Source organism: Sceloporus occidentalis, unplaced genomic scaffold (assembly GCF_023333645.1).
Source record: "Sceloporus occidentalis isolate IW3139 unplaced genomic scaffold, rSceOcc1.0.p SCAF_9, whole genome shotgun sequence".
Classification (NCBI taxonomy): domain Eukaryota; kingdom Metazoa; phylum Chordata; class Lepidosauria; order Squamata; family Phrynosomatidae; genus Sceloporus; species Sceloporus occidentalis.
Window position 1 is genome coordinate 30,002,699 of NW_028316989.1, and position 12,168 is coordinate 30,014,866.

General features: G+C 44.8%; 1 protein-coding gene across 5 annotated transcripts in view; it reads right to left on the reverse strand.

Moving 5' to 3' along the window:
* Positions 1 to 1,405: 1,405 nt before the first annotated feature.
* The window catches only part of LOC149307152 (neuronal acetylcholine receptor subunit alpha-7), a 69,668-nt gene continuing 58,905 nt past the window's right edge, over positions 1,406 to 12,168 (reverse strand). For all 5 annotated transcript variants that reach the window (XM_089537534.1, XM_089537530.1, XM_089537535.1 and 2 more), the window contains 4 exons: positions 10,066 to 10,260; positions 6,716 to 6,802; positions 6,288 to 6,397; positions 1,406 to 2,148 (listed from right to left, as the gene is read on the reverse strand). In XM_089537534.1, coding sequence (XP_089393660.1) covers positions 1,630 to 2,148; positions 6,288 to 6,397; positions 6,716 to 6,802; positions 10,066 to 10,260 — 911 coding nt within the window. In that variant the 3' untranslated portion in view covers positions 1,406 to 1,629. The remainder of the gene's footprint in view (positions 2,149 to 6,287; positions 6,398 to 6,715; positions 6,803 to 10,065; positions 10,261 to 12,168) is intronic.

The window sequence follows — 12,168 nt, forward strand, 5'->3', positions numbered from 1 at the left end:
TACATGTGTGAAAATGTGGCTTACTCATATATATGCCTCTTTTTGGATGAAGTTCAAGGCAATATCCCCCCATCCTTTGTTTGTTTTCAATTGCCTTCAAGTCAACCCCAACTCGAGGCAACCCTGTGGTTGAGACAGCTTCAAGGCTCCCTATCCTCCACTGCTCTGCTTAGGTCCTATAAAGCCATCATTGTGGCCTCCCTGATTGAGTCCATTCTTCTGCCATGTGGTCTTCCTCTCTTTCTGCTTCCCTCTACCTTTCCTAACATTATTGTCTTTTCTAGTACATTGTGTCTTCTCATAATGTGTCCAAAGTACAACAGCCTCAGTTTGATCATCTCAGTTTCCAAGGGGATTTCAGGCTTGATCTGTTCAAAGACCCATTTGTTTTGGCCATCCACGGTACCCTTATCTCAAATGAGTTGATGCTCTTCCTATCTGCTTTTGTCCTCTGTACCCCATGTCAAACCTTCTCTGTACCACTTGCCAAACCTTCTCCTTCTCAGCTGCCAACCCCAGGAGACACTGTTGCTCCTGGTATGAAGGTGAAAGAATGAGGAGGCAATCCACAGGAGGAAGATGTAGCCAGCCTCTGCTTCAAAGGGAAGAGAAACAAGGATGTATTTTATCTGGGAACACACCCTCATTTCTTTTTCGCACAGAGCTGAGTCCAGCTGCATCTTCTTCCTTTGAATTATGTCCCATCTCTCCTTCCCTTCTCACCAGATGGACCAGAAATGGCAGCACTCCTAGGACCTAGCAATTGCCCAAGTGCAGGAGGACACCAAACTATATGGTCAGAGTGTTATGTTCTGACCACTTGACACATGATGTCAATCATTGGGCCCGGGACAGACAGTCCTGAAGTGGCATGCTGCCGGCGATACCAAGTTAGGGATCGTGCACTAACTGCATGATCCCTAACCCTAGCACGGCACAGCAGCATCATGGCAGCGTCCTGTCCACATGGGTGCCACCATCTTGATGTAAGGCACATGCAGCGTATACAAGTCGCTGTGCATCGCTTACATCACTGGCACACCAATAGCGCACTCGATTTTTCAAGATACTTTTTACAGTGGAGGGACAATGGTTTGGCTGCTGCGCTGTCCCTCCGGAGGGAAACAGGCGACGTCCAGTGCGGCCTTTTTCAGAGATATGAATTGGGCCATTGGCTAGGTTTACCTTAAAGTCCTAAAACAAATATGGCTGCATGTGTTCTCCCCCAGGGCTTTTAGTGGTTCCCAAGCATCCCAAAAGCTCAGATCAAAAACTTGGTGAGATGAAATTAATCCTTGATATGAAACAAAAAGAGTAAATTCACTGAGAACTGGAATTCTGGAAAGTGAATGAATAATGCAAAGAAGATGCAGATAGACTTAACTTAAATAATTTATTCCAAACACCAAATGTGGTCATCTCAAGGGGCAAGGATGCAGAATACATATGGCCCAGGCAGTTGTCCAGGCTATTAATTGTGATACTGTCCTTTTCTTAGACTCTCCCCTCCCCAACATGGTTTGCATCCCCACATCCTGTATAAGCAAAGTGCACCGAATAGACTATTGCTACGTAATATTATTTTTATTTTTTATTTTTTTGGATATAGCTCGCTGACATTTTTGCAGCTCAAGCAAAATCTTTCGAAACAGCCTCAACAAAATTGGGCGCCGACATTAAAATGCCAATCGTACAAATGATGGTGAAAACCGAAAAGGCCATCAAGCAGAGACGGTCCACAACGGAAGCGGCAAACTTCCACTCGTTGCAAATGGCTTCCGCCTCGTCTTGGTCTCTGAACCGATTGGCAATGTAACGGACTTCCTCCAAGATCTTTGCAAGGTCCGGGTCAGTTTCCGAAGGGTGTCCGCTGTGAAGGAGGTTGTCATCATCTGTGGGGGAACAAGTCATTCTTCCACAGATCACACCTGAATCGGTGGTTGGAGTACAATGCACACCTTCCAGGCCTCTGAATCCAATATAGAGCATATTTCCATTACTGGACTGTTGCCCGCTCACTGTGTTAATATCAACACTGGACATGCTACATCGGCGTTGCTTGTGTTGGCATGCAGGCCGTACTTTGTCCTCACCAGGTCTTTTCATCCGCAAGAACCAGGCACACCAGTTGAGAAGAATGATTCTGGTCTGGGAAACATGAGAGAACAGGTTATTTTACATTTCATAGGATTTCCTCTTTGAACATCATTCTCTCTTGAATGTCATTTGTCTTTTAAGCTCACTTTGGGAAGACAAGACCATTTGTCCAATTGCCTGGGAATGGGAAGAATATTCTCCATTATTTGTTTGCAGGTTGAAAGACTGTCAGGAAACCACACTGAGAAGAGTAATATGTCAGTGAGACATTTGCACAGTTTTCTACCTGTCTATGAATATGTCTTGATGTGTTGCAGAAGAACTGTCATGCAGAGAAAAACATGAATTTGCCTCCCACACGCAATATTTGTCTATGTCGAAAATAGGTTTCCTATGAAGAAAACAATCACTGCAACCCAACACTCCCCTAGTCCTGTGTAAAAATCCACATAAAGAGATATGCTACACCGGCATTACACAACCCCCATGCAGAACAGCAACATTGTGCAACATGTTCCAATGAGTGAGAGCCATTGTGCAATGCACCACCACAGTGTAAAATGCACAGTCTAGATGCATCTACACTGTATACTGGCTCTATAGTGTCATGGGCCCCTTTTATACAACTCTGGGATATGTAGCTTTGTGAGGCGCCAACACTCTTTGGCAGAGAAGGCTGAAGACCTGAGGCTTTTGAAATTAATTTTTCAACCTCTAATGAAGTTAAAGATGTTTAAGTACAGACGTTCTACCCACTGTCCATCCATCGATTGCTTTATTTCTATCCCTCCTTTTTGCAATTCCCCAAGAGGATTCCACCCATATTTATGCCTTGGCATCATGAACTGTTTTCCTCCTTTTCGAGATACAATTATTTTAAAACCACATTTGGAGTGGGTTATTTACATTTTGGCCATTCCAAACACTTTCAGTCTGGCTTTCCCTAATGAGAACTTTTCAAAAGTCTCTCAAATGCAGGAGATGTCTGACAGTCACAGAAGAACACTGACGGTAATTTGCAACAACAAAAAAACCCTCATGGGACTTACTTAATGCCAAAATCTTACAGAAACTCCAAATCCAATTTTGGAATATCCTCTGTTTATCCTCTGCAAGAATTCTGTGCTAGAAGCAATCTTATAATGAATGAAATCAGTGATTTCTCTCCAATGGAACGCTCAAGACCGGTTGCCAATGCCTCACTCTGATCTTAAGCACAAGTCCTGATAACATTTAGTAAAAGTTTGCAAAGATTCCTTTTTGTAGACAACAATTTCAACAACCCTCAACAACCAGAAGTCTTCTGACCCCCATGCTGATTTCATGGCTTTCCATCCAGAACAGGGAGGAAAACCTTCACAGAAACTTATTGTGTCGCAGTGGAAGTGGATGGTTTATGATAAAAACTACTGCAGCTTATTGTTGTTCTTGTGGTTGCCTAAGAGGGACGCCGCCGCAGACAAATAGAGAAGCACATATTGGAGGAAAGGCCACAAGTTTATTAGCATAACAAAAAGGTATATCAAATACATGAGGTAGGGTTGGCTCCAATGCATGAGGTCTGGATCTGCCATCCATCAGCCCAGTGCTGAGTGGATGAACCCCCAGTGCTTAGTTACGGCCAAGCTTCGGGATGGCAAGGGATATTCTTTTACGCTCCTGTTCCAACGATCGCCCAAGCAATTGATCACATCTCCGCAGATGTGTATCGCCCATAACTATCCCTTGCCAACGGGGGATGCTGTGTTGATGATGCTCCCGCAATGGCAACACCGCCTTGCTTGCAGCACCCCCGTGTCCAGATGGACTCCCGATCCAGTGCTATGCAGCCCTGGAAACCACGCCCAGCAGATCCAAGACCTATGCAACCGCCCCACAAAGTTGTGACAAAAGCCCAACCCATATAGGGAGGGTGGGTGGGTGAGCTCCTGTAACAATGGCGCCCGCCTTGGCGCCTCGTGGGCCTTTTATAGGCCCACCAGCCAATGGGAGGCCTGGAAGGGCAGCAAAGCCCGCCTCCCGGCTTTCCAGCCAATCCTGGGCGGTGCCATTTGATGACGCCGCCCAATCAGCGGGCACTTCCTCCCGTGATGTCTACTGGGACCTGTAGTCCCAGCAACGCGGGCGGAAGTCCCACCTGCAGGCGCTCCCTGGAGCCAATCGCTCCATGGCTGCTGGGAGCCGCTCACCGGGTGAGACGCGTTCCCGCCGCAGGGACGTCCCCCGGCGGCAACCGGGCCGGCCCGCCAAGGCGGGCAGCCTCATTTGTCTGTCTTCAAGTTACTTCCAACTTGCGACAACCCTAAGGCAAACCTATCATGGAGTTTTCTTGAGAAGTTTCTTCAGAGAGGGTTTTGCCATTGCCATCCTCTGAGGCTGAGAGGGTGTCACTTGCCCCAGCTCACCCAATAGGTCTACATGGCTGAGCTAGGATTCGAACCCTGATCTCCAGCTTCATAGTCCAACCTTCGAACCACTATGCCATATTGCAGCTGGTACCAAACATTAAAGGAACTATCCAAAGTGCAAAATCTATTTCAGGCAAAAGGGTTCCACACCTTTTGTTTCTTTAATGTCTGGACTGAAACCCGAAATGGAGTCACCGCCCCATTGATAATGGAGCCAGCTGGGTGATAAAAAATGTCAGACCGCTCTGCCCAAATTCAGCTGTGGCAGAATCAAAATGATGCCTACACTTGCAGAAAGAATCATAGAGAAAGTCTTCAGAGGGGGGAAAAGTCACTGTGAAGAAATCAAATACGAACAGACAAGAGAAACATTCACTGCAATTCACCTACATTCCTTTTTGGTATTATTATTATTATTATTATTTCAGAACTTGATCTTGAGCTTTATGCCACCCTCCATGGACATTGAATAATCCCTCCCTGCAGCTGTCCTGATGGCAGTCTTAGTAGTGCTAATGCCTCTCTGCCATGCCATCAGAGCAGCGCCAATGCTGGCTTTTTGATGGTCTCTGCCTTTAACCCTGGATGAAAGAGGGCAGCTGCAGGGGGAATCTGCATGATTTTGTCAGCCTTTGAGGTGTACGCATGTTGCGCGTTAGAGGCCCGCTACACGAAAGGGGAACTACATTCCTTTAAGCTTCTGATCTTAGAATGAGACATCAAGCAAAATTAAAGCACAATCATCATGGTTCTTCTTGAAGACTGCACTGTGCACAGAAAGACACAGGACTGGCCTGAAACCCTTCCATCAATTTTGCATTCCTGTCTCTGGTTGCGGTTGTGTGCCTTCAAGTCATTTCTGACTTATGGCAACCCTAAGGCAAACGTGTCTCTGGATTTTCTTGGCAGAATCTGTTCAAAGGGGGTTTGCCCTCGGCTTCATCTGAGGCGGCGATATGAATCAGTATTGCAGAAATAAAGTAATTTGATACCACTTTAATTGCCATGACTTTATCCTACAGAATCCTAGGATCTGGAGTTTGGCACCAGACCTCTCTGAAAGACCAAGCTGACTATCTCACCAAACCCATCCAGTGAAGGAAGATATATGTCTGACCCTCTTTGTATCACAGAACCTGTGGTCCTGTCTTGCCCCAAATGTTTTTGGACTTTCTTTGCTGTAGTAGACCCTTGGGAGGCTGGGTGGGTGTAGGACTGGTTGTTGTTCACCTTCTGCTTTGCCAGTTTGGTTGCTTAAGAGATCCAGTACTATCACTCGGCAGTGATACTGCAGGCCCTGCCCTGAATTCTGTTTGTGAAAATACATGGAAATTCATGCAGGGAGGAATATGCTCCTGCTATATAGGAGGCAGGAATTCGTGGTCTGATTCATCAGGATGGGTTTTTATGTTTGTATTGGTAATGAGGATGTTCGTATTTTTAAAGTCTCTTTGGAATGCAATTTATAATTGATTTGCTCTCTGCCTCTAGGGCCTTCATGGATGAAAAGGCAGAGTAAAACATTTTAGTAAATAAAATATACATTACCACAGCTGGGTCTGTGTGACAGTGTGTCATATAGAGGGCTTACAGTCAGTTAATTTGTACATGACAGAATCGTACGTGCTCGAAATGACAATCCCTTTGCCCAGATGAGTTTCCTTCTCTGCCTTGTTGCATTCATATCTGGGGGTAGCGGAGGGAACACAGAGAACTCTCCTGTGGCAGACGTCTGATCTTTAAGTTTGGAACAGAGAAAATGGGCTTCAAATTGGCTCTTACCCATTTGGGCATTTTCCCTCCGTCTGGATCATGGTGATGATATTGTAGGACGATGACGGTCACAACCACGGAGAGGCCGACAATAATCATAGTGCTGGCAAAATACTGTGCTGCAAAAGGTGAAGGGAGGACATTAGATGTGTGTGTGTGTGTGTGTGCGTGTGTCTATGCATGTGTGTGCACACACACATATAATTTCTACATTTCCACAAATCGAACCACAAATTGAACCCACATGCAGTATTGCAGCTGAACCAATAGTTCCACCCCATAAAGCTAATCTCTTGTTCTTTTCAAATTGGGTCTCAAATGATCTAGCCTGCGTCACACTACCTTAAGGCAGGTGCTCCCTGTTCTGTCCTATTAGGGCTAGGCTGCACACCTGAAAATAAACTCGCCTTCGAAAATGAAATATTGCAAGGACTCACCGATCAACGGCACCGAATCGGACGTCGCCGGCATAATTTCCGCTACCAGGAGCATAAAAACAGTGAGGGACAATAGAACGGTTATCCCTGAAAGACAAATTATGGGGTATGGTATCAGGGCTAAAGGGGCAAGCTCAGCGCTGAGTAAAAAGAGAGTGAAAATGTCATATAAAAAAAGCAGCATGTGTATAGTACTCTGCTCCCTTTGCATGGTGTAGACTGGGATGAACAGCTCTGTGCCACTGTGGTTTGCATCTGCCCCTTCCAAGAGAAATCGCAAGGACAAAAGCATAAAGATATCAAGAATATTTGTCATTTTTCTCAGCTTCCTTGAAAACAGGAGAGCAATAGGGATCGCAACCTATTCTGGAACAATGCTCTTGGAACCAGCATTGCTTCTGGAAGTCAGGTGGCTGCTGCACCCAGGAGTAACTTTGCTCCACTGTGGTTTGTGCACCAGCTGCACGCTTCCCTTTGGAGGACAGAACCAGTCACAGTGGTTTATGCTTTTGTCGCCTCCCAGTTAGACTACTCTAATATGCTCTGTATGGGGCTGCCCTTGAAAAGTGTTCAGAAGCTACAGCTTGTGCAAAATGCAGCAGTTTGAGGGGTGGAACATTTTAGCCCTAAGAAAGGCCTTTTTAAAAACCTGAAGTAAATGGGAGGTTGATTTCTGGGTTAGAAAACAAGGATTTCCTTGTGCCTAAATGGCCCAGTGGGTCAAAAGGGCCCAGGAGCAAAATTAATATAGCAACAAATATAGTAACATTCCGTTTAGGGCAGCAATTTCCAAACTTTGGTTCTCGGGGTGTCTTGGACTTTAATTCCCAGAAGCCATAGTCAGCTTGGTCAACAGTCAGGAATTCTGGGAGCTGAAGTCCAAAACATCTGGAGGACCAATGTTTGGGAGCCACAGCTTTAGGGCATTACTATTTTGGAGGACTGGGGCCCCAAGGATCACAGAAATGGCCTTGGAGTCTGCATCTACCCCATTGGCATTGTTTTTCCCCATCCTTCTTTGAAGCCAGTGATTCCCAAACTTTGGTTGCCCAGATGTTTTGGACTGCAGCTCCCAGAACTTCTGACAGTTGGCCAAGCTGGCTAGGGCTCCTGGGAGTTGAAGTCCAAAACATCTGGAGGACCAAAGTTTGGAACCACTCTTTTAAGCCATAATTGCACCCTGTAAAGAGCCAGCATGTTGTAGTGGTTTGAGCATTGGACTAGGACACTGGGAGACCTTGGGCAAGTCACACTCTCTCAGCCTCAAAGGATGGCCATGGCAAACCCCCCTCTGATGAAACCTGCCAATAAAATCCCATGATAGGCGAATGCCTTAGGGTCTCCATAAGTTAGAAATGACTTGGATACACAACAACAACAACAACAACAACAACGTTGGTTCTGGGGTATGATTCTTCATTTGGAGGTTTTAAAAAATTATTTGGAGAGGTCCAGGAAGAGCCCATTTATATAAAGGGGCAACATTAACACATGTGTGAAGCCACCTCAAAGTGGATAAGTGTGGGGTTGTTGTTTTCTTCCTCTCCTTTCCTGGCATCTCATAATGAAAAATAAAATAAAAGGTTTAAGAGCCACCTCCTCCAAGGTCCCATCCGTGCGGATTAAAAGATCAGGAATAAAAGAAAAAATCCTTGTCTTTCTCCTTTGCCATATGGTGTTGGAAAGGGCCCAGCCATTTTTAATATCTCATTTTGTGCAGGGCTGGAAACGGTGACCTCTGGCATGCCGTTTTTGCATCGCTCATCGCTTATGTGGAGAACCGTGCCAAACGGAAGAGCCAAAAAGGACTGTCTTTTGCAGCTGAGACCTTTTCAGATTATTGTCCCCATCCCCACCCCACTCATCCACACTTAAAGAAAGGTACATTTATACAATGGGAATCAACATAGAAAGAAGAGGATATTTCCATCATTAAATAATTGAATTTGGAAGACACCGGACAATTGCAGTTTCCATATTGCTGGGAAGGCGGCTCTGTATCTTTGCTAGATTTCACTCTGAACTTTGTAGGACATTTCTAAACTGCTGTATTTATTTAAGGAAAGGATCTTGTAGCACTTTTGAAACTGAGGGAAATGTAGGCTGCATCAACACCATGGGTCAATGCAATGGAATTCTGGGATCGGTAGTGTTGTGTGATATTTAGACTTCATTGTCAGAGAGCTCTGGTGCCACAACAAACTACACATCCCAGAATTTCATAGGATGGAGCCATGACAGTTAAAGCGGTGTTAAGCTGCATTAATTCTGCACCCATCAATTCCATCTCCAAAATCCCAAAGTAGGCAGGCTGCCTCATGGACATGGAAGCCAACAGATGCCACTGTCTTTTGAAATTTTGAAGAGTGGCAATATAAGAGGGGAGATTTTCTGAAGTATAAATTTGCCCTCCCCTCCCAGCTGATTTGGATTCAAGAATGGAAGGATTAGTGAATTTACGCAGCAACATGCCAGCCTTGATGCCAACATTCATCAGGACTGGTACCTTGTTAAATAAGTTCACTAATTTACTTATTAGCCATTTTAATAACATGCCAATCCTGATGCCAATATCCAAACTGAGCAATCTGCCACCGAAACAATGTGCACCTTATGATTTATAGCTATTTCATAAAATCTACCCAGTGACAGCATACAAAAATGTATAGAAAACCATAGGGATACAATGGTACAGGCTGAGTCTCCCTTATCTAAAATGCTTGGGACTAGAAGTGTTATATCCTGTCTACAGCAGGATATAACTGTAACTAATAAATCAATAAATAATATTACTTTAACTTATTTGTTTCAGGTACAACTCACCTTTGCAGCAAGAAGCCCAAGGAAAAGGACACAAGCCTTATCCCACTTCATGCTCAGAGCAACCTTATGAGGTAGGCTAAGAGGAAAGAGAGTTGACACCTGGCTGAAAGTGATCCCATTAACTTTGTTTAGAGTAAGGAGAATTTGAACCAAGATCTCTCCATATAGTCCAATGCTCCAACCACGACACCTGACACCTTGGCCTGAATTTTATTAGTTAGTCTCTACTATGGGAGGCACACTGAACCAACCATTGTCTGGTGAGTCAATACCTAGGTAGATCCCATTCAATGGGTCTATTCCAGTAGTCCATCCCATTGTGTCAGATAAGGTGGTTCATTCTGTCTCATGGAAAAGATGGACGAGTAAAGCCAGAAAGAGGCTATTTTTACTCACCACCTGATTTACCCATGTCCAAGTATTCTGTGATTTCCTGAGAAGTTCAACCTGTGCCTTTTCTCTACTATGCCAATGAAATGAAATATCATGCAAGGTAGTTTTGCTTAGAAGCAGATGCCAATGTTTACCAAGTGAGATCTTCTCTCCTGAGTCTGCCGGAAGAAGAAAAACAAGAAGGGCGAGAGCTGAGATCAGAACGCATGGAATAAGAAGGTTGAGACCATAATACAGAGTCCTCCGCCGCATTGTTACGGTGAAGGTCACATCTGGATAAGGCTCTTTGCAACAGTCATAGAAGGTTTCCGTCCTTTTCCCAGGAACGCCTGTGCAGGAAGGACACATTAACAAGGTAACCCATATGCACCTCAAACTTTTCTGATTTTTAAAGAAAGCTACCAGCAAATCTTTATGGCACTTCCTCCAGTCGATCTGCCTTGGTCCAGGCCTCGGAGGTGGAGAAGAACTGCTGGACCTGATCCCATTCCCCACCACCACTCCCCTCTCCTCTTGTGTCGTGTCTTCTTAGATTGTAAGCCTGAGGGCAGGGAACCGTCTAACTAAAAGGTTGTATTACAGCGCTGTGTAAATTTACAGCGCTTTATAAATAAAGGTTAATAATAATAATAATATCAGTTGGACTCTAACTTTGTGGCCACCAGGTGGGGCCATTTGCTTTATCAATAGGATAGGCAGAGGCTGGGAAAGTTACTTTCTTGGTTTTCATTTGCCCATAGTTACCCAACTAGCATAGTCAGTTTGGCCAGGTTCTAGATGTTGTAGCCAACAAAAGTAACTTTTTCAAACTCTGGTAACAAAGAAGCTTCTTTCCAGTTTTGATGATCATGTTGATGATGACAACAACAATGATGACGAGTTCTACTCTGGGGGAGAAACACGATATAAATCAAGGGATGGATGGATGGACAGATGGACGGATGGATGGATCTGTCTCCCCTAGACTGATAGTACTATATCAGAAAAGGATCTAAGGGTCTTTGTAGAGCATGAATCTAGACATGAATCCATTGTGTGATGCTAAAATAAATCCCAACGAAATTCTAAGTTGCATCAACAGCAGTATAGTATCCAAATCAAGGGAAGTAACAGTATGACTATTTTGATTGAGACAGACTTCCCATGCAGTTCTCCCACACTGTAGGAATAAAGCAGTTTGACGCCACTATAACTAGCATGGCTCCATTCTGTGGAATTCTTTGATTTGTATATTGGTGAGATATTCAGCCTGGTCTGTCAATTAGGTCTGGTGCTCCACCAAAACTACATTTTACTGATGCCACAGATACCACAGGGACATAGCCAGGATTTTGGGAAGGGGGGGGGGGTCCAGAATAAGTGCCACCATTATAATGGGGCTTGGGTGCAGCGGCGCATTAGCATGCACCATTCATTTTATCTAACGGAAGGGGGGTCCAGACCCCAAGAACCCCCCCCCCTTGGCTACGTCCCTGGATGCCAGCAGGTTACGTCCTACTATGAGGCAGAATGAGGTGGCTATCTCAGGTGACCAATATGAGGCGGTAGAAGCTAAGGATTTAAAATAGCTGTAAGTGAAAATTGAATCGTGCATGCAGCGCCATTCTGCATGCACCCTTGGCCTGAGTTAGATCCCAGTTAGCACTGATTTCAGGATAACCCCTAAACTGCTCAAATGTAGGAAAGGCACAGTCTCCTCTTTGCGCCCTATGCCCAAGAGAAAGAGAAAGGGAGCGTAAAGGAAATGCAGTTTCTTTTGGAAAACCCCAGCAGTATAAAAGCATAGAACATGTAAAACTCCTTAAAAGGTCTGGGGGTTGGTGAGATTTGCAACTGTATCTGAGGGATTTAGACATACAAGTGGGCCTTTCGTCTCTAAATCACCTAAGGGATTAGCCAAATCTCAGCTAATGCTCCTTTTAAAAAAAAAAACCACAACATTGCTCACATTATCAACCTTTAATTCTCATAAGGATGAATATGAATCCAGACCTTTGCATGATACAAGGGTTCCCAAAAAGGCTTAGCGCAATTTAACCAGTTTGATCCACGCTGTCCGTTTTCTTGGTGTTTGTCTCGCCCAACTTTCTCTGGCCTACTTCCTTCCCATAAGGGTCCAGAGAGTTGAGCATCATGGAAATGTTGAGAATTTGACAAAGATGGACCAAATTCATGGTAGACTGCATCTCTCTGGGGATCAGGAATGATTTCTAAGGGCTTCCAGAGCAAGAAATGGG